The 20786-nt window shown below is 40.5% G+C and overlaps 5 protein-coding genes across 9 annotated transcripts in view; 3 read left to right on the forward strand and 2 right to left on the reverse strand.

The window, feature by feature from the left end:
- The first annotated feature begins 149 nt into the window (after nt 1–149).
- Nucleotides 150–1316, forward strand: LOC105456587. The gene is made up of 3 exons (XM_011700752.1): nt 150–530; nt 654–701; nt 1169–1316. The coding sequence occupies exons 1-3, from the start codon at nt 370–372 to the stop codon at nt 1218–1220; spliced, it is 261 nt and encodes an 86-aa protein (XP_011699054.1). The 5' UTR covers nt 150–369; the 3' UTR covers nt 1221–1316.
- Nucleotides 1256–1894, forward strand: LOC105456586 (UPF0562 protein C7orf55). 2 transcript variants are annotated; one of them, XM_011700750.1, is made up of 2 exons: nt 1256–1348; nt 1452–1894. In XM_011700750.1, exon 2 carries the CDS (start codon nt 1465–1467, stop codon nt 1771–1773), a length of 309 nt encoding a protein of 102 aa, XP_011699052.1. In that variant the 5' UTR covers nt 1256–1348; nt 1452–1464; the 3' UTR covers nt 1774–1894. The 2 variants fall into 2 exon arrangements, with proteins under 2 accessions (XP_011699052.1, XP_011699053.1); XM_011700751.1 differs by having other exon boundaries at nt 1264–1348; nt 1457–1894.
- On the reverse strand, nt 1878–7343 carry LOC105456585 (short/branched chain specific acyl-CoA dehydrogenase, mitochondrial-like). Its single transcript, XM_011700749.1, has 9 exons — nt 7213–7343; nt 5822–5936; nt 5567–5667; nt 3765–3971; nt 3502–3672; nt 3286–3411; nt 3004–3186; nt 2790–2925; nt 1878–2715 (listed from the first exon to the last, which is right to left on the reverse strand). Exons 1-9 carry the CDS (start codon nt 7246–7248, stop codon nt 2540–2542), a joined length of 1251 nt encoding a protein of 416 aa, XP_011699051.1. The 5' UTR covers nt 7249–7343; the 3' UTR covers nt 1878–2539.
- LOC105456584 lies at nt 7245–9363 on the reverse strand. The gene is made up of 3 exons (XM_011700748.1): nt 8753–9363; nt 8474–8657; nt 7245–7586 (listed from the first exon to the last, which is right to left on the reverse strand). Exons 2-3 carry the CDS (start codon nt 8530–8532, stop codon nt 7256–7258), a joined length of 390 nt encoding a protein of 129 aa, XP_011699050.1. The 5' UTR covers nt 8533–8657; nt 8753–9363; the 3' UTR covers nt 7245–7255.
- Nucleotides 9364–13713: 4350 nt separating this feature from the next.
- The window catches only part of LOC105456590 (protein hu-li tai shao), a 17004-nt gene continuing 9931 nt past the window's right edge, over nt 13714–20786 (forward strand). For 2 of the 4 annotated variants that reach the window (XM_011700758.1, XM_011700760.1), the window contains exons 1-12: nt 13714–13972; nt 14843–14977; nt 15169–15355; nt 15457–15839; nt 16057–16506; nt 16600–16736; nt 16832–16949; nt 19504–19617; nt 19729–19821; nt 20067–20262; nt 20420–20557; nt 20693–20764. In XM_011700758.1, coding sequence (XP_011699060.1) covers nt 13946–13972; nt 14843–14977; nt 15169–15355; nt 15457–15839; nt 16057–16506; nt 16600–16736; nt 16832–16949; nt 19504–19617; nt 19729–19821; nt 20067–20262; nt 20420–20557; nt 20693–20764 — 2050 coding nt within the window. In that variant the 5' untranslated portion in view covers nt 13714–13945. The remainder of the gene's footprint in view (nt 13973–14842; nt 14978–15168; nt 15356–15456; nt 15840–16056; nt 16507–16599; nt 16737–16831; nt 16950–19503; nt 19618–19728; nt 19822–20066; nt 20263–20419; nt 20558–20692; nt 20765–20786) is intronic. The other 2 variants (XM_011700756.1, XM_011700759.1) reach the window with 1 other exon arrangement.

Raw genomic sequence — 20786 nt, forward strand, 5'->3', positions numbered from 1 at the left:
ACACGAGACCGTCGGAAAAGTTCAAACGCAATTGAATGTCAACAATATACATAGCTACAGACATCGCCTGCAGCGACGCAAGCCGCAAGCGTAGTTTTTTTTTAACAAAAATTGAGACAGATTGCCGCCGTGTATATAATATACAGATCATATATTAATGCCGATTGCCATTATATTTAAATTGGACACTATTATGGACATTTAATTATGCGAAAGAGACGTCTTCTTTTTTTAGAAAAATTTAATTGTTAAAAAAAGTAAAAACTCGAAAAGCGCGAGCGCGATTGGTAGAGTCATCTGACGGAGAAAGACGGAGTAATAACGAGCGGCGCTACGTTCAATCGATAAAGTCGGTAATCAGTTCAGTTCATGCCGTTCAGTTTTGTGGTTATGTCCGAGGCGAACGACTTTGTGCTAGTGACTCGTCGTGGAAAACGTCGTAACGGGAGGCGGAATTTAAGTGGAAACACGGTTATGCCGAGCGTGGACGTGAAGCAGGACTGCAAGATCGATCGCGAGCTTCTTCTTTGGTAAGCCGTGCCGTGGCTTTCAGGTTACGTCTCGTCTCAGCCTGATTCGGCAGTCCTAACCTAAACGCGCACGTTGATTCTAATCGCAATCACGTTTTTTTCTTTTTTTACGACGATTTTCAGCACGTTAGACAAGGCGGTAGTCGAGATCGGAGATACGTCGTTCGCCAGGTTCGTTTTTAGTCGGCTGACAGAGTCCCTAGCCGTTCTAGGCTCCAGCGGTATTTCCGAGATAGTCTGCTACGGGTTAGGACGGTTCTCGCAGTCTAGGTCGTCGAGATGCCAATTAGCGCTCCTGCTGTGCCTGAAGGCGCGATACGGGCCGGCTAGCGGCGTGCACGTGTACGACCCGGCCTTTCGTCCCGAGGAGGTGCAAACTTTGCGCGCCTTGGGATTGGAGGTTATAGGGACGAACGAGGAGGGCAAGCGCTTGGTCCAGCGGGACAGGACCACCCTCGTGTTTATGCCGCACTGCTCGCGGCAGTTGACCAATAATTTCCTCTACGCCAACTGGGGCGACGGACTGAGCGACTGTATCCTGCTTTCCAACAGTCTCTCGGACACCGTCGACAATTGCTTGCTTAGAGACGTGTCGAATACGGCAGGCTACATACTACGCATTCGACCTTATGTTACAGAGTTTCGATTGGAAAATTCCTTCGCGTACGAGGAAGTTTTCAACGATCTTAACGTTCATATCTTTACCAAGCAAGACCTGCTCAAGGTCCCGGCAGGTTTCTGGAGCTACAAAGAGGAACCGCAGTATTTAACCAAGGACGTTGAATTCGTTACAGCCTCGCAGTGACAAATAATCCACTGTAATTATCTTATTTAGAATTCCTTTAGAATTATCATTGTGTTGATAGAACGCAATTCTTTCCTCTGACTGTCGCGCGACTAATGATTCCAATTTGCTTTCAGAATAGCAGCGACAATGAATAGCAATATTAAAATTGTTCGTTCCCTCGTGCAAGAGCTGCGCCGGGTCTCGCAGACTAAAAATACGAAAGAGAATGCAATGTTACGGTATATCATGGAACAGGCGCATGCACATAAAGAAACGTCCCAAGTTTTGTGTAAAGCGCGAGAGGAATTGAAGAATTTAGCAGAGATGTATCTTTGTTATTTGAGATCTCAACAGGCGTGTAAAGAGATTCATAAGCAGTACGCTGGTAAAGGTGAACGTAGCATAAAGGAAACTGCGGACCTCGTGGGTTTTAAGCTACCCCACGATCCAAAGTAGAATGGATCAAAATAGAAATCTTTTAATTGTTGTTAGCGATGACGACTATTTGTACTTTGTATCGATCTGTATTTATTGTACGTCTAAAATAATCTAAATAGTGATTTATCATTACAGATATTATCAAACAGTTTAATTTTATTCCATGTAGCACATCTTTGTACCTCTATTATACATGTTACCGTGGTAAATTTACTTTGTTCAATTTTGACTACTTGTCTACTTGTAGGACTTGTTGATCAAAATTGGATGTCTTTTATATATTTGATGATAATCGAGTTATGATATATAAAAGTACAAAAATATATATTTTTTAAATGAAGAAAATAATATATGTACTTTATCTAAAACATCTTGTCATACTCTCCGAAAGTCAAATCAGTGGAATCATCACTGATTTTCAGTTTATATCATTTTCCAGTGACTTGGAACTGTAATAAATAATGAGTATTTCAAGGTACTTTTAGTGATAATATGTACTGATTCAAACAGTGTCAATATCATTGTTAAAGACAGTGAATTTCATTGTCAAACAGTTTTGAGAACTGAAATTCACTCTTTCAGTGATGTTCACTGTTTGAATCAGTATATATTATCACTGAAACAACTTTGAGATACTCACTGTTTATCACTGTTTATCACAGTAAATATGCCACTGGAAAACAATATACATCGAAAATCAGTGATGATTCACTTTTAAAAATTATACAAGTATATAATGTATAAGCTAAACATAACATTAACAAGTTTAAAGGATTATACTAATTTACGAGTATTCCTTGCGTATACATTTTGCGATCGTTGACAACTGCATATTGCTTGTACCTTCGTAAATAGTGCCGATTTTCGAATCTCTGAAAAATTTCTCTTGAGGAAAGTCCGTCGTAAATCCGACGCCTCCCATAAAGTCTATACATTTTGCTGTCACACGTAATGCCGTTTCTATGAATGTAATATACATTAGCATTTTATTATATACAGCCTTGAATTTACGACAAATTAATAAATTAACATACCGGATGCAACTAATTTCGCCATAGCCGCTTCCTTCATAACGTCTTTTTTAGCGTCTACCAATCTAGCTGCATTGTAAACCAACAACCTGGCGCATTCCAAGTCGGTTACCGCCTGAGCTATTTGATGTTGCATCGACTGAAAACGAGCATTATTTTTTAGATCTCTTATACACGTTATACACATTATTTCTTTCGTAGATTAACGAGAGCATACTTGGAATGAGAAAATGTCCTTTCCAAATTGTTTCCTCTCCAGTGTATACGGTATAGTCGCGTCCAAACATCCTTGCGCTATACCAATCATTTGAGCTCCTATCCCCACCCTACCTTCGTTGAGGAATCCAGCCGCATACTTGTATCCGTGGCCAAACTCGCCCAAGATATTACTTTCAGGTACCTATGTAGAAAAAGGAAAAGGAATTGTATATAGTATAACAAACGTATCTTGTAGTGTACTATACAAGGCGTGCACGCGCGAGGTTTTTTTTCTACATACCCTGACGTTGTCGAAATGGATCATGCAAGTTCCGGATGCCTTAATGCCTAGTTTATCTTCAGGTTTAGCTACAGTCAAACCGGGCGTATCGCGCTCCACGAAGAATGTCGTGATGCCGCGGTATTTCTATTTAATTAAAAAAAGCGTTACGTAATGATTTCGTACATTTCTATTTTTTGTTTTTTACATACTTACACTATGTAAAAATTTACTCACCGCGGCAGTATTTGCATTGGCGAAAACCAAGAAAACCCCTGCGATATCGGAGTTCGAGATCCACATCTTCGTTCCGTTTATCACATAGTCGCCGCCATCCTTTTTCGCTTCGGTCTTAAGAGAAAACGCGTCTGATCCGGATCCAGGTTCCGTCAGGCAAAAGCTACCGGCCTGAAAAAGATATCGTTGTCGTATATATTTTGTTCTGTTTTTCTGTCTATGCGTCTCAGCACTCTCAGCAACGAAAACGTGTAACAACTTACGTAGTTTTGCGCCAATTTAGGCAGATATTTCTGTTTATGTTCTTCAGAGGCAACTTTGATGATCAATGAATTGACTAATGTGTTATGAATGTCAACAAGAGCGGCTACAGCCCCGTCAACTTTCGCGACTTCTTCGACGGTCAAAATTGTGCTCATAAAATTACAGCCTGCGCCACCGTAATCCGTTGGAATTTCGAGGCCCATCAACTGAAATTTTCCAAATTTAAGACAAAATTAAGATGATATATTTTTTCATTATATTAATTTACATGTTTATATTTAAAGAGAGACTTTGTCAGAATATTATGAATCTGTCTTGAGCAACGTAATAGATTTTCTTCTATCGTCCGTTCTCTGCCGCATTATGCAAAAGACCGTGTCGGTCACACGCGAGACTTTGTTTTTCACAGAATAACGGTTAACGAAAGAATCGGTATCGTGTTTTGTGCAAGGCTGGTATTGTGATTTTATTGTTAGACATTTTATAAAATTCTATGGAATTAATTCTTTTTTCTCCTAACCAGAACGTAGCAAGAAATTTTTCAAGGTTGGCTTTGTTCAAGTACTGTTTGCGAGAGTTACATTGAAATGTATGATTTTGATGCTGAAAATGAAAAGATATTAACATCAGCGGAGGAAAAATCAGCTTTGTCACGATCCGTATATGAAAACAAAATACACCGATAAGATGTATTTCCTCACAGAAGGTGTAAAGTCAAGATTTCTCTACAACTCGACGTACAATAAGAAATATCCTTAATATATACATACGCGAATGATAAAAAAATATCTCCACACGATAAGCGATAAAGAGTGTCTTGTCTTCGAGCAATTCGTAAGGAAGGAACTTATCTCTTTTTCCGACTTTCTAATTTAATGCATGCTACGTCACACTTTTATGCGATTAATAGGCCAAACATGTTGTCGCAATCATTATCACATTTGTGCAACATTCGTATGGTCAGATAACATAATTTTTATTAGAATTAGCGTAAATATATTTTATCGAAACTTGAAATTGATATAGAAATTTCTAGACTTACAATTAGACTTTTCGCCAAAATCGCATGTACAAAGTTTATCAGCTATTTTATGAGTATAAATAAAATATAAAAAACAAGTATTACCTATAAGTTCAATTTGAGGCTAATACGAGCGAGTGCGATAATAAATTAACAATTTTCTCTTCGAATTCTTGTTAATGAAAAATTCGGGAGTATTATCTTGGGAAACTAAATTTATTCGAACCAAGTTTGATTTTTTTTCTTTTTAACGATTGGAATATTGATTCGTTCCAGTTGTCGAATAAGTCTCGCACCGAATGGTGTTTTTTTTTTTTTTTTTTTTTTACGCACAAGTGGAACAAGTCGCAAGACCGGCTGTGTCTACAAATTACGATCACTTTCAATTTAACGCGTTCACTTAAACGTCCATTTGAACGCTTTACAGCCCCACGTCTACCATGTTCGCTTGCTATTATCTAATTAAATACATATCAACGATGCATTCTTTGATTTTTAAATTTAATTAGAATTTTTTAAATTGTAGATTACCGTCACTCATGAACGAGAACATTCACGTGTCTCATAGACCGCGATCATAAATGCATTGGATAATATAAATGTTAATTATCTATATTTCGTATTAATACTGTATATTATTTAATAAATCACTTGGTTTAAAACATTTTCCTTACATATTCCAGCAAAAATCGATGAAATAAATAGGATATCTTGTATATATATTCGATACGAAAATTTAAAATTTAAGTAATTATTTCAGAAAGAGTCCATCAAACTTACGCCATTCTCGAACAGCGCTTTCAAAACACCGTCATCTACTTTGCCCTCCTTTTCCATCTTTCGTACAAGTGGTGAGATCTCCTCCTTAGCCAGTCTAGCGACTGAGAGCATGTAAAATTAAAAAAAAATACAAAATGATTTTATATGAACTAAGAAATGAAGATACATGGCAAGATAATAAACAGGTTTTACATCGCCTGCATATAACGAGCTCGTTTATCGTTTACTTCCGATGGCTAAAAGATTGGCACTTACCAGTTTCTTTCATCATCAACTCATCATCCGTAAATTGCGTCAAGGGGCTTGGATTGAGATTGAGTCTTGACGCACATAAATGTATTTTTCGTTGTCGCGTTAGCCTTTGCGGTATCTGCAAACGCGTGTACACGTGTTATATTTTGTTCGAAATATTACTTTGTTTACGTAACGTCGCATAAAAAAAGCAATTTGTTAACGCGCAAAATTTTTTTATTCGTTCAAGAATAGATATTTTTGTCTTCCTTGTGCTAACGACTAAGACAAACATGTGCGTGCGTGCAGAAAATTAATGTGTTTGTGGTTCTACCAATTATTATGACGAGTTATTTAACCTTAGGGTATGACATTCAGTTGTATAAACTGAATATATTCCGGAAGATAATAACTTTTGATTCTACGTATCAGATAACGTGTGTGTTTATATGTATATGTGTACAGTCGTAGACACTTAGAACATACTACATATACTATAATATATGTTCTAAGCGTAGACATATGTTGGTTGCGACACTTTCTTTTTTAAATAAATTTCGAAATGCACTAATATTTTGCAAATGCGAACCACGATTGGTGTACTGTCTCTAGACTAAAGATACGAGTAGTATCACCATCACCGTAGTTCGCATTTGCAAAATATTAGTTATAAAAAATATATTAAATATATACTAAAAATGCCTATGAAAAATACCTATGTCGCAACCGATATGTCCACGATTGTAGATACACACACAATGTAAAGAAGACTAAAATATGTACTCGGAAGTAACTTAAAGCATTTCCGAAATTCTTTTCTCATTGTTTTATATCTGACTCATCATTGGAAAATGCTGTATAGTCAAATATTTGATTTGATAGAGACTGGTGAAATATTAAACGATAAAAAGTTTAATAATTCAAGCTCAAGCCGATAAAAAAAATAATTTACAACTGTAGGTACAGATAAGAGGTGCTAAAATATGCCCTTATCTTCGCTCCATAAATTTATACAGAAATTTATATAGAATATATTTATCTTTGTATCAGTACTTTGGTATAGCATATTTTGCATAAATACGGTAAATTAATCGAAGAAATCAATCTGTTCATCGCGATCGCGATTACTGCACAAGACGCTTTGTGAAATAATACTAAAATAGAAATAAAAGAGAAATACAATTGAATTTAGATAATCGCTGGTGTTTCCAGCGTGTAAATTATATAAAATAGCAATAACAAGTGTATAAACAAGCAATTACACTTCCCAGGTTGAATTATGAATCCTTACGGGTGTTTAAAGAAAATAAAGCAAATGGTTCAAATCGTAAGAAACTCGTTAGGCGACTCGCGCGCGGAGTCGCTTTACATAAATTTAACCGAACAAAGGGAAAGGACTGTGCGTGCTCACGTACTTCGCGGAAGGCAGATCTGAGAATGGACGCGTTCATCGTTTGTCTAGTGTCTTCCTCGGGAGGGTCCTCGAGAAGGTATGCGAAGAATCGACGTGTGGTATGCTGGCGGTCCGCAGGTCGAGTTAATACTGAGCGGGATGATTTGCTGCGTGTCAGACCCGGCCTCTTCGCTTCGTGCTGGTCGAGCGAAGCCGATCCGGATTGATTCTTTCCAGTAGGCGGCCAAAACAGGTTGTTGCGTAATGAAGAAATAAGGAGTTAATTGCCTCGATAGCTGCCTGCCGGCCTGCTTGGGGTATCTACTCCAGCCGCGCCTCCTCCATCCCCGGCCCTCGTTTATTCGGTGCATTGTGACATATACGTATACTGTTATCCTGAAATTGATTCTTATCAATTATCAGTGAGTGTTTGCGTCAAATTCTTATCGTCGAGTTTTTTTTTTTTTTTTTCTGTTTAAACAGAAACATTCGCGTATGTATACCGATTTGCAGCTGTCGGTAGTCCCGATGACGATTGCATTTTCAGAGATTATGAAATAACGTTATCGCAATAACATTGAGAATTAACGATCTAACGAATTAAAAAAAATTTTTTTTAATGTATGCAATTTTTATTTTTAAATGGCATTATTACGTAAATTATCGATCATGATTACGAATTGGAGAATCGATCTCGACAAATCGTTTTTCATAAAAATATTATATAGGTATAATTTGATAAGCGAAATATTTAATCTCTGTGCGTTCCTAATCTATAATTGGAATCGCTATCATTAATTGTAATACATTTGTATACTCTTTCTCTTTGTAATCTGATTATATGAATACAGGAAGTCGAGTCTTCCTAAAATAGAAATTGTTATCGTAGAATATCAGTCATTGAATAAATAAAACTTATTAACAGGTGATAAAATTCAGCTAGATAGACGGATAATCCGAATTGCTTACAACAAAATCGCTAAATACGTAAGGATAATTTGAATTGAACTCCAATTTATAATCAACAATTTATCAAGCAATACCAGTTTACTGTTTTATCAATATAAAAACTGTCATTTATTTGTTCCTTATTTAAGACGGAAGGAATGAAGATTAGATTACGAACATGCTGAATTATATAGCTGCAGGAAAATTTACTACAAACGATTCTATTGATGGAATTAATTGCTTATTAAGTTAATTAATGTGGGTATTTAACGTTTAACGTTTTTCAAAAGCGAAAAAATGAATGTCATACAAAAATTAAGATCTTACGATCTTACCTCTTTGATATAAATATATACATATGTTGTTTCACTTGTTTCTTTTTCTTAATATCCATGATTTTAATCTATTATTACATTTATCAAATCTGTGCATTATCTAAGCTTATCTTAATCATATGCACGTATGTGTAAGAGATGAATTGTTCTGATATCGATGCTTGCAAAACACTGCATGATTGGTCTGTAAGAGAAACGTGTTATATAATCAGCCGTTTGCAACAATCAATCGCTACAACTTCAACGATGCATTGTCAAAATTACGAAACTTGTACATACATCGTTGGAAAACAAAACAGTAACAAAGAATAAAGCGTGCCTTGATCGACACCCGTAAAAGAATTGGCAAAGTTTTAACCTCTTCCGTACACTAGCGCCGCAATTGCTTCCACTTTTGAGATGGAACTACATAGCACCATCATTTTCTGATACTGCCGATAAAATTAAAATTATATTATTGTACAAATCCAATTTTAATACCATCTCTTTTCTTTATTAATATTTTAGAAAATTTTTAAAATAAGAGCAAGAGAGTAAAGATTTTCGACGTCAAAATCTAGGGAGATACGCAGATGAGAAAATTACTGCCACATGTTGGTAAACCTGCTGCTCGTGAAGGTTGCCACGACCGACGACAGATGACACCAGAGATCCGCGTGGCGCGTGCGGCTTTTCCAAGTTTCGTCACTTTCGTCCGATGGCCACTCCACTCGAGTCTCGGTGTCCGTCTCTCTCTATGGTATTCATGGCTTGTTTGAGACACAAGACACAACCGCGCGGTATTTTCTCGAAAAGTGTTGGCGATCAGTAACAGTGACCGGTAATCGTCGGCAGCTCAACGGCCCCGGCAATCGATTCCGCGCGTTCTGGTCGCGCGGCGTGGAACGGAGGTACGTTCACTACGCGATCTTTTCCGCGAGTCCTGGTGAAAATTGTCCGTCGCGTGAGACGAGTTCTCGAACCGCTGGAACGATATCGCAGCATTGTCGCGGCTCATCAATGTGCGGACAGTAAATTTCGTCCTGTCGGACAGAGCGAGGACGGAGGAAGGAATTTGTGCGGGAAATCGACGGCGGCGGCGGCGGCGGCGGCGGCCAAGAGGTGCGTCGGGCTCAGCGACGCCGGTGGAGGCAGAGACAAGAGGCAGTGGCGTTGGCGGTGGTGGAGGCGGCGGCAGCGACGGTGACGGCGGTGGGGGAGGAGGCGGGGGGAAGCTGTTCATCGAACGGAACAGCCGCGCGCGCGGAGGAGCGGCGATACGGAGGAGCGTGGCCCGAGTTGCGTTCGTTGTACGGTTCGTGAAACGGGCGCGGGCATATCACGGGATAGGAGGAGGCGGCGGCTGGCGGCGATTCCTTGGTAGGTAAGTGTACACTTCGTTGACGTTTACGAACAGCGGCCGTCGCCGTCGTCCGCCGTAGCGACGGACGGACGGCGCGTTAGCGAGCGGCGATGGCCATCCCGTAATCCCAATCCGCGCTCGAGCTGCTCGAAACCCGCGGGACCTCGCGGAACGGAGTCGCTCTCTGCCTCTCGGCGCCTCGCCGCTCGCGCCCGACCGATGAATGACGTAGGCGCGAGGGGTGTGTCGGCCCTTGTGTGCCACTATTCGCACGGCGCCGTGCCGCGCCGCGTTGCGTCGCGTCGCGTCGCGACGCGACGTGGCCACGCGACTCGCCGCGACTTTTCGTCGCCGAGCATCATCGTCGGCTTGTGATTGTGCGCGAGCCGCGCCGCTTCGCGACTCGCCGCTTCTTCGTCGACGATGACGGGCTCTCTACGTTTCATTCCCGTTTCGGCTCCCGAAACGGGATCCCTAAAATTCGCTCTCTCTCTCTCTTTCTCTCTCCTCTCCGAAAATGTCGCCATTTGCACGGTCCTCTGTCACCGCCTCCGAACGCGCCGTGCGATTGTGCACTCTTATCGCGCTCACGTATCTCGAGCTGCTCTCGGCGCGACCGCTCCGATGGGCGACGATCGACGCTCAGTCCTCGGGTTAAACGTCGCGTCGTCGCGCTTGGCTAATTACGCTCGCTCGTATCGCGAAATCGTTGCGTTTTGAACCTGTCCGTCGTATCGTACGGGATTGGCTCGCGACGGATTCCGTTGTGTCATATCGGGAATAAGTTTTGCAAATTTCGTCGTTATAATTGAATTCCGGCGGAATTCCGATCCGTGACGCGTCCCGGTAACCGTAGGCTATAGATAGATTCATGGAAGAGAGAAAGATATGTGGGTATATCCATGTATATTATACATAGACAGAATGAAAGAGAAAGAATTATTGCCGATTTCTTCTTCGATAATTTCATAATTGGATAATTCACGTATTCTGTTATTTTCGATTGTGTCTGTTAATGGTTGCCGCACCAACAGGTTTTAGGGACCTACATTCGAGAGATGGTTTGAGACAGCCGCTTTAAGAGCGTATATATACGACGTGAACTGTCCAACTGTAGATAAAAATTAATACATATGAATTAAAATGCGACATGAAAAGCTAATATTAAGCGAGAGTTTCTGATAATCGATGTTGTATATCCACTCCGCGTGAGCAATTGTGTCTCTTCATTGCTTCTCTTTCTTTTTTTTTCCCCTCTTTCTCCCTCTCCCGGTTGTTGTTACTTTCGTTTCTCTGATAGCTGATAGCGTTTCACGACGCTCGCTCGCTCTACGACGGGCGTAATCTGCGATTAACCATGACGTCATTCCGTTAAGTGTCCGCCGCGGCCGTCCGGCGTCGAGCCGGTCGAGCGTTCGACGATAATCCGCGTCCGCGCGCGTTCGTTTTGGCATATGATGTCAGGCATTAGCGGAGCCTACAGATATTCAGTGGCACGATGCCATTTTGTCAAAAGTCACCCACCGCGTCGTCGATCTCCGGATCCGGGCGGTCATCGTTGAACGTCGCTTTCCGCGGATCGATTTATCATCGTCGTTGATGGCGTTATCGATCGTTCGTCCCGCTGCTCCCTGATAATTACGTACTCTTGGATTACGTCTATAATTTGACGAGTAAAATCGAGGGAAAGATCGACTGGCTTGGGGCGATACTCGTAGTCCGATCTTATATTTATTTATAACATCATTTTAATATGATCTTGAGGTGTTTTGCAGTTATTTATTAAATGGATGAATCTTGAGATCCTGAATTAAACAAGACGATTTTTAATTTAAGATTCACCTACGCATACCCTTGGAAGAAATACCCTTAGAAATTCAGAGACCGGTATAAGACTGCATTTGACAACAAATGCAATGCAAAAGTCAAACGAATCTGCTCGAAAAAACCCGTATCTCTTCGGGCCTGCGAACAAGTGTGAGAGAGACAAGCACGTGTGCAGGTGCACACGCACTCATGCACGCACGTACGCACCGCGTATAATTCCACGGCTACGGGTTGCGTAAGGGCGACTAATCATCGTATCAAACGAGTCCTCGCATCGAGCGTCGCCACAACACACGGGTCGTTTCGAGCCTTTCCCTCTTTTTTTTTTCTTCGATCACGGTCGCTTCTACAGATCGATCATCGGGATTGAACAACGGATCCGAGATAGAAGCTGCGGAACACACAATGGACCGTTGAATCGATGCGAAATATTATCTATCGATTTTATCGTAGACTCACAGAACGCTCTTCGTTGTTTCAGTGCCGCTTTAAGACGAAGGTGAGGTAGGAAACCGTTGTACCTCGAACATGCGATTCCCGATTACCCTGGAACGAGAGAAAGAAGTGAGATTAGCTGACGGAAAACGTGCGCTGTTCGTCTCACCGCGACTTCGTCCCTGGTTTCTCTCTATTTTAAGACGAGGACTCTCGGACTCGCGCCAGTAAGCGTATAGCGAACCCGGTCGGCCCGCGATCGCTTTCATTCAGCTTGCGGAGAGACGATTCGCATTGTCCCGTTATCGTCGAAGATAAGCGTTATTTACGAATGGGACGCGACTCCGGGAAGATGGAACCCCACTGAATCTGGAATAGAAGTCGCCGTTGTGCTTCGAGGAGTTTGCAGTTAGAGAACTTCCAGCCGAGCGTGGTTGCGAGCGTGAACTGATGATTACTTTAAAAGCGCATCAGAGTGCGTAATCGACTCGGTGATTTACACATTATGGAAACCCATCCCTCCGTCTGCTCGAAAAGAGATAGCTGTGGTCGAGCATTCGTCGTTCATCGTTCGCGGGAATATTTGTTGCGTTCTTCTGTTGACGTAATGTCCTCTTTTTTTTTTTTTTTTTTTTTTTTTTCCTACGTCGATTGCCACTTGGTCAATATCGCGACACCGATATTACGGCATCCGTGTATCGTGCTGTCAACGAAGCCAAACGCGCGTATACGCGAGGGACTTAAACGAAGCCACTTACGCCGAATACCTCAACCCCTTAACATTAATTACCATCAATTCGCACCGAGCTACCGTTCACGGTCGTCGCTGCATTTTTTTTTCTCCCGAACTGAATTCGGTCAAAGTGTATCGAAAGTACATATATCTTGGCTGACGAAAGTGAATCGTTGTCGAGCGTTTCTTGTACTTGGCAAAATTTCAAATGATGATACTCTGCAAATACCATGCGCAATTATTTATATTTTCGCGTTAGATAGATACAACTTGCGTTTGCAAGCAATTTATTTTATACATGTAATGATTTTACATGTGTAAAATTTATATTAATATCAATTTCTTATTACAACTAATTTTAATATTGATAATATTAATATACTTGAAAAATAAATGTCAATAGCAATTTTATATTACAATTAATATTAAAAAATATATTAATGATATTATCAGAAAAATATATAATACAAGTATAGAAGCAAAAATAGTGACGAGACATAATACAATGTATGTGCGATGAGATAATCGACGAATATAAATCTCAAACGTATAACGTAGTGCCGAGTAGGTAAACAGAATAGCAGGCTCCTGGCTGTCTCACATTAAGTTCACGGGATTATCGATTGCTATCCCGATAGACTATCAAGGAATATAAGACACATATATATAAAATCATGTGGTAGGAAGAATTTGGACGTACAATCGAACGGACTGATTGTTCTCGCGTTGTGTTTCGCGCTTGCGTGCTACGTAATCTGCGGTCAACCATCGTGCTTTTCTCTCTCTCTCTCTCTCTCTCTCTCTCTCTCTGTCTCTTTTATTTTGTTCGTTGTTACAGCGGAAGTGCACACGCATGACGCACGTTTTCCGGCGCGGTAACAAGTCAGTCGGAAGCTCAAGTCACAGGCGGCGGAGCGAATCAGTCTCGTTGGCAAAGCAAGACTTGTCGGTTTGCGGCTTTTGTAGATGATCTCGTCGCGTATATCGATCTTGATGCGTGAGAGAACAAGACGTTGCCAGGCGAAAGGGAATACATTTTGCGAATTAGAACGCGCTGTGTTGCGGTCGCGTACGACGCCGCCGCGATGATTGCTCACGCTCGCGAAACATTCAGCGTGGGATTTCCGGTCGATGGATGACGAGGGAAACGCGGCGTGAAAAGGTGAAAAGCGGTGCCGTAGGATGTGAGGACGCGCGTAGCCGGGTATACGAGAGCGTTGCGTGGAGCGATGCACCGGTACTTGGCGTAAGGAAAGCCAAGCGGTGAACGACCGTTGACACAGATCCCGAGCCGAGCGAACGTCGCGCGAGTAAAATAGCCGGCACAGTTGAGCATTCTATTTTACATCGTTAACGGGACGACGCCCGCGAGTAATTAAGGGAAAAAATGGATCGAATAACCGGATACGGAATCCCCGAAACCCCCCTCCCCCGCTCCCCGTCGTCGTCGTCGTCGTCGTGGTCGAATAAAGGGAATGCGTATACGCGGTGTTCGCGTCGTTGCACGCACACGATTCCCGGTAGGGCCCCGCAACTTTATTGATCGCACACACCGGTAAGGTGTCCATACCTCGCACCGGATTCGGAAGAAACGAGCGTAAATGCCGCTTTCGCGTTTCACGAAACAACGGCGACTGACGCTTCGGCGAAACACTAAGCTGCAGACCTTCGTGATCGCTTTCAGTTGTCAGTCGCGTTCCTGTTCGAGTTCATTCTTCATTGTTCGCTGTTCTTACTGAGATCATAGAACAGACGTGTTAAAGAGATCTTTAATTGCCACGCGGAACGATAGTTTATGTTTATTATACCTAATATCATGATTTCATATCAATTAATATTAATTTAATTATATTAATGACATTACATTGATATTAATATTTTCGTTTTAGTATGTTTTAGTACTTTTAATGTCCGTTACACGATTTGGAATAAATAATTTAAAATTTTAATCAATTAAAAACGTTGAAATTCCAAGATTCTAAGATTTTTATAGCTAGCTATAGGGATGATATTGGAACATGATATTTTATAGTTGCCGATACTTGTACGAGGCTCGAAGATGGCAGACACGAGCCAACAAGCATTAAGCGAGCCACACACGAACGGAATGGTGGACGGTTTGACGGAAGATGAAAAAAGCAAGATGAGACCCGCCGATATCGATGCGGTAAGTTTCGTGGAAGAGACGGCGGTCAAACGTTTCTTCAATAATAGAAATCGAAGAAAGTTTAACATTTAGTGGTTATTTATGCGTGAGTTTCGCCAGCAGCGCGAGAAAGGCGCTTGAAAAACAAACGGAATTCATAATCCAATCACATGCAAATGTGTGTTAAACAAGAGGATTCTATTCATTTACAGGATATGAGAGAAATGGAGAGGAGAAAGAGGGTCGAGATGATGATGAACTCACGAATCTTCCGGGAAGAGCTGGAACGTATAATTGAGACACAGATGAGGGATGGTGCTGGACCCTCTGGTCTTCTGCAACAGATCTCTGACATGATGGGTGCACAGGGAGCCCGATTCAATGGCAATGTGTTCAAAAGTTAGTACCCCCCGTTTAAAATTATTATTCCTCGAAAACATCTCCCCCCGTTTTCTGTCCTAACTTTATTCTGACATGGTGTTCGCTTGGGAAATGTGCAGATTCGAATTGCGTCTTGCCTATCAACGACATACGCGGCGTGGAGAGCATGGGATACGCCAAGGGCGAGAAATTGCTACGGTGCAAGATGGCGGCGGTTTTCAGATTGCTCGATCTTTACGGATGGACGCAGGGCGTCGGCGGGCAAATCACTTCCCGTCTCAATCAGGACCAGGAGCATTTTTTGGTGAATCCTTACGGGCTACTCTATCACGAGGTCACCGCCTCGAGTTTGATCAAGGTGGACATGCAGGGCACGATTGTCGAACAGGGGACGACCAACTTCGGCGTGCACGTCGCCGGTTTCCAATTACACTCGACAATACACGCTGCGAGACCCGATATCAAGTGTATTATTCATATTACTACTCCGTCCGTTACCGCTGTGAGTAAACGTTTCGTCTCTAATTTCTTTCATTCTCCGATGATCCGTTTCTCGTCTGTCTCGCGCATACCTCGTATATCTTTTACGAGCGTTTGCATGCTCGTTTACGCTCGATTGCGCCATGTCGCCTTAACGACGCGGTTGATGACCAACATTTATTGCAATAGCTCTACTGCGAAAGGAATTGACTGACGCACGCGCGTGACATGTTACGTAGGTTTCCTCCCTCAAGTGTGGATTGTTACCAATCGGTCAGGAGAGCATAGTGATAGGCGAAGTGAGCACCCATCAGTACATAGGAGGTTCCGTCGAGCCGGAGGAACGTGAGAAGATTGCTAGAAACCTCGGACCGATCAATAAGGTTATGCTCCTGACGAATCGCGGTGCTCTTTGCTGCGGAGAAACCGTGGAAGAGGCGTTCTTTAACGTTTACAATACCGTAGTCGCCTGTGAGACGCAGCTGAAGCTAATGCCCGCGGGCGTAGATAATCTAAGCCTTATCAGCGAGGAATCGAAGAAAGCTATATTCGAGGCGTCGCGAAAACCGCCGATCCCTCAGCAACAAACCTCAGCGGTAGAGTCGTCCGCACTCGCGGAGAAGCTCGAGAAACGTTGGAGAATCGGCGGCGCTGAGTTCGAAGCCCTCATGAGAATGCTCGATAACGCTGTAAGTCTTTGGCCTAGAAAACTATTCGCCGGTGTATAATGTTTGTATCGGAATCTATCTGAATATCGCGTTTCTTTTTTCTTCTTCTCTCAGGGATTCCGTACGGGCTACATATATAGAAATCCACTTGTAAAGGGAGAACCCCCGAGACCACGAAACGATGTTGAAGTTCCACCGGCCGTATCGTCCTTAGGATATCTGCTCGAGGAGGAAGAATTATATAAACAAGGGTAAGTTTCTACTTCCCTTCGAACGTAATTTTACTTAGACGCATATACAGAGCAGTCAATGCCCAACCGAATTTCTCTTTTCTTTTTCCAAATAGGCTGTGGAAGGGCGGACGAAAGGGCACGGACAGATCCCGTTGGTTAAATTCACCAAATGTCTACCAGAAGGTTGAAATCCTGGAAACTGGAACACCCGATCCTAAAAAGATCACCAAGGTAGAAGTCATTACTTTTGAGAATAAGAACGACTAATTATTCACTCATTTCCGCGCACGATTTCGCCCCAGGCTAAATTTAATATAAGCATTCTTATTTGGCAATTATAATCACGTATTGTGGCTGCTAATCGGATTTGCGTAATAACGAGGAAGGAAAGCTTTAAATGTCAAGTGCAAAATTAAATAGTTATGACATATTGATATATATATTAATAGTTATAACATATATATATTGATATATATGTAGAACCGTTTATCTTCGATTTATTTTCGCTTAATTTTGGAATATAATTCTCTCTTTTTTAGACTCTCTGATATTTATCTTTTTCTGCAATTGTATTGCAAATTTGTTTTAGAAGAAAACAAATTTTTTGATATTAGACTTTTGTGAATTTAATACCACGGGGTGATATTATTAAGATTTCTTGGTTTGTTTTTCGTGAGTAATAATTTTATTTTATGAACAATGTTGAAGATATTCTTAGCGATGATTGAGAAAGACAAATGCGCATATTTACGGCCGTAAATAGATAGTATATTCATGTATGCAATGCAACGTAATGCATTGGTTATTCCATTTTGTTAGCAGTCAATTGCATTATATATCACGCTGTGTTGTGCAATTTTATCTTGTTTTTTCATCAAACCGTTTTTTTTTTTTTTTTTTAATTTTAATTTTACTGTACAAGCGCATACACACAAGTATGTGTTAATTAATCACGATTATTTATATAAATTCCATGCATTCCAACTCGTGCCATTAATTCTCAACATGCTGATACGTTACGAAAATGATACCTTTCACATTATGTAACTACTTTAATCATGGCAAAATGTCTCATTGAACAAATAATATATTTAATGTTGGTTGGAATATATACTGACATATATTGCTCTTCTTAAACTATAGATATAAACTCTAACTCTTGTTACAGCAGAGCTTGATTGATATTATTTATATAAAAGCTTATTAATGCGATTATATTGAATTAAAAGTTTAAAATTGGAGCAAAAATCACATATTTAGATTCTATGCTATGACCAATGTGTGTATATGTTCCTGTGTGTATACACGCTCGTACGTGATTTATGTGTATAAACACGGATCGCGTTATATCAGGATATTAATGAAAAGCTATCGTTATTATTGAAATTATAACCTCAAAATTTTGGTCGATGTACATATGCAGAAATTTTCATCGACACATACGTGCATCTGAAAATATTTCGCAATATGAACATCTTTTACTAATGCCAATTATTATTATCAATGCATTATTCCTTATTTTATAAGCACAATATGATGCAATATAAAGATAAGTTTTTTTTATCGTACATTTATCTGCATTTCAACAAAGATGGCATGATTAGATACATAACTCATTCTTCCAAAGAAATGTTCTCTTAGTACATCATTATTTAATTAACAAAGATAAAGAATCTTTTACAATAATATATATATAATAAGGACAGTAAAACGCGCAAAACGAAAGAGAGAACGAGAGAGCGAGAGGTTAACGTTTTCGCGAGCAAAAGTTACGAAACATTAAACATGTTGAATTCCAGTCAATCGTTAGCATAAGTACCTCTACATATAAGATATTAACGACTGTTCTTCTGTAGCTTCTTGATGTTTAAATAAAGTTATACATGCTGTTTAAAGAGGGTGATTTTATCAACTTTAATAAGCGTTCCAAGCACTATTTATAGCTTGTAGAAGCTACGTTAATAAATTTAGCGCTTTCTATAATATGATGCGAAGTTATGTGTATGTTGTCGTCTACAATATATTTATCGACACTAATTATACGATTCTGAGACTAATCTGTTCTGCGAAATTACCCTCCATCAAGAATAATAATCTCATATGAAATTTTGGGGTAAAAGTTTTGTACATTTAATACAAGTATGATAGAGAGTTTTGTGGAAGTTTTTATTTCACAGTATAAGGCGGGAATAAAATAAAATAATATATTGTACTTTATCTCACTTAAGCACTTGTTGAACGCACTTATGTCACAATACATGTAAGACATGTATAAAACATATCCAAGCGTTCTCATGACTCTGTATGAATGTGTGCCTGATCTCATCATCAAGATCTTGTTGGCCTGGTTGCACAGAGCCCACTGCATTTACAAAACCAGATCAAGTGACCCTTCACATTTCGCAAACCTAAGCTGTTTCCTTCAAACTAAATGTTAGACGTAGCAATTAATGTTGCCAGATAATGTTGCCGAGTCGTACATTTGTATTGCATGTAAATGTATGGAATTTTGTTTTGAATCACTCATTGAATGACAATATACATCGAGTATATTGTCATTTATGTGAAATATGAGTTGCAATACGATATATAGCTGCAATACAAAATCGTGTAACGTTGTTGAATGTATGCTAGGTTTTAATTAATTTGGAATAATCTATTAAAGGGGAGAAAAATATGCAGCAGGCACACATAGCATGCAAGAGTCTCTTACCTTATATTAACATAATTGCTTCTCACAATGATTTGAAGGGGGTCGACTAATGTTCTGGTTTTGTGTGTGCAGTGGGTGTCTGATGGATCTCCTACCCATAGCAGCACACCAGTCAAGATAGACAGTGCTCTTCAGTTTGTTCCGAAAAACACCAATCCAAAGGAGTTCAAACAATTACAACAGCAGGTAAGTGTTAGCACAGTTACAATTGCATTATATCCCTATTTGTCTTTGTTTCTGCTCTCTTTGCTTGTACAAATGGAAACGTACAAGTTTGATACACTTTCGTCTCTCTAGATTAAAGATTATCGACGAGCAGAGAAAATATCGGCTGGTCCACAATCCCATATATTGGAAGGGGTATCATGGGAGGAAGCTAAGAAAATGCAGGTACATAAGTTTAAACTGAATCTTCTTCTTGATTTAAACTAGTTAGATATTTACCAATTAATAAATTAGCAAAAATAAAAAAGAAAAAAAAAGAAAACTTCCTGTCAAATAGCAATTATCACGTACTATTCTGATTTGAATTTCAATTGAAACGATAGCATCTTCCTGACTATATTAGTTACTTCATAAAGCCCTGCAGAAAATATCTATGTCATCTTTAACTTTGCATACTCGTTGTTTACAAGGACGCGACAATTAGTGGTACCGGAGAACAAGTAGTTTTAGTAGGAGCCGCTAGCAAGGGTATTATACAGCGTGGTTTCCAACACAATGCGATGGTGTACAAGACACCTTATGCCAAAAATCCTTTCGACGCCGTCACGGATCAAGAATTGGATCAGTACAAGAAAGAAGTTGAACGCAAACAGAAGGGAGATCCTTGTTAGTTCCATTCGTCACTTTTCTCGTCCAATCTTTTCCCGTATTTGCATGGATCTTGTTATATTTGTATCCCGTATCTTGAAATTACTCTATGTCCACTTAATGTTCACCGGGACGTTCCAAATCGAGCCATTAATATTACCTATTCTGTAAATAGACGATGAATCACAATCAGAATCCGAGGCCTTGTCATCCTTTAACATCAGTCGTGCGACGCATGAATCCAGCACTGCCAAGAGTCCTATTCAGTCACCAGTTTCTGTTACCTCGGAAACGGAGGAAGAGAGTAGAGACGGTAAATTTATGTTCTTAATTTACGAACGGGTTTTCATACATACCATGGAATGTATCACGTTTTGATCTTTTATATATCGATATATTTTTTTTTTCCTACCATTAACGAATATTTGCGTGTACTCCTTTGCTACAGAACCCCGAGTATTGCGAATAGAAACGAAACAAGTGCCTGCGCCGAGTCAACCCGAAGTTGTGTTAAGCGACGGTGAGTCTTTTCTCAACCCTTT

Source organism: Wasmannia auropunctata, unplaced genomic scaffold (assembly GCF_000956235.1).
Source record: "Wasmannia auropunctata unplaced genomic scaffold, wasmannia.A_1.0 LD335634.1, whole genome shotgun sequence".
In the NCBI taxonomy this organism is placed as follows: Eukaryota; Metazoa; Arthropoda; class Insecta; order Hymenoptera; family Formicidae; genus Wasmannia; species Wasmannia auropunctata.

What these genes read in the sequence shown, in the direction of transcription:
- LOC105456587 (XM_011700752.1), top strand. Translation starts at nt 370, where the DNA reads ATGCCGTTCAGTTTTGTGGTTATGTCCGAGGCGAACGACTTTGTGCTA. An exon ending in GATCGCGAGCTTCTTCTTTG is followed by an intron (nt 531 to 653) that starts GTAAGCCGTGCC and finishes GACGATTTTCAG; the next exon opens with CACGTTAGACAAGGCGGTAG. An exon ending in GGAGATACGTCGTTCGCCAG is followed by an intron (nt 702 to 1,168) that starts GTTCGTTTTTAG and finishes CTTATGTTACAG; the next exon opens with AGTTTCGATTGGAAAATTCC.
- LOC105456586 (XM_011700750.1), top strand. Translation starts at nt 1,465, where the DNA reads ATGAATAGCAATATTAAAATTGTTCGTTCCCTCGTGCAAGAGCTGCGC.
- LOC105456585 (XM_011700749.1), bottom strand. Translation starts at nt 7,248, where the DNA reads ATGAACGCGTCCATTCTCAGATCTGCCTTCCGCGAA. An exon ending in TCAGATCTGCCTTCCGCGAA is followed by an intron (nt 5,937 to 7,212) that starts GTACGTGAGCAC and finishes ACGCGTTTGCAG; the next exon opens with ATACCGCAAAGGCTAACGCG. An exon ending in GTTGATGATGAAAGAAACTG is followed by an intron (nt 5,668 to 5,821) that starts GTAAGTGCCAAT and finishes ACATGCTCTCAG; the next exon opens with TCGCTAGACTGGCTAAGGAG.
- LOC105456584 (XM_011700748.1), bottom strand. Translation starts at nt 8,532, where the DNA reads ATGGATATTAAGAAAAAGAAACAAGTGAAACAACATATGTATATATTT. An exon ending in TATATATTTATATCAAAGAG is followed by an intron (nt 7,587 to 8,473) that starts GTAAGATCGTAA and finishes AATCAATTTCAG; the next exon opens with GATAACAGTATACGTATATG.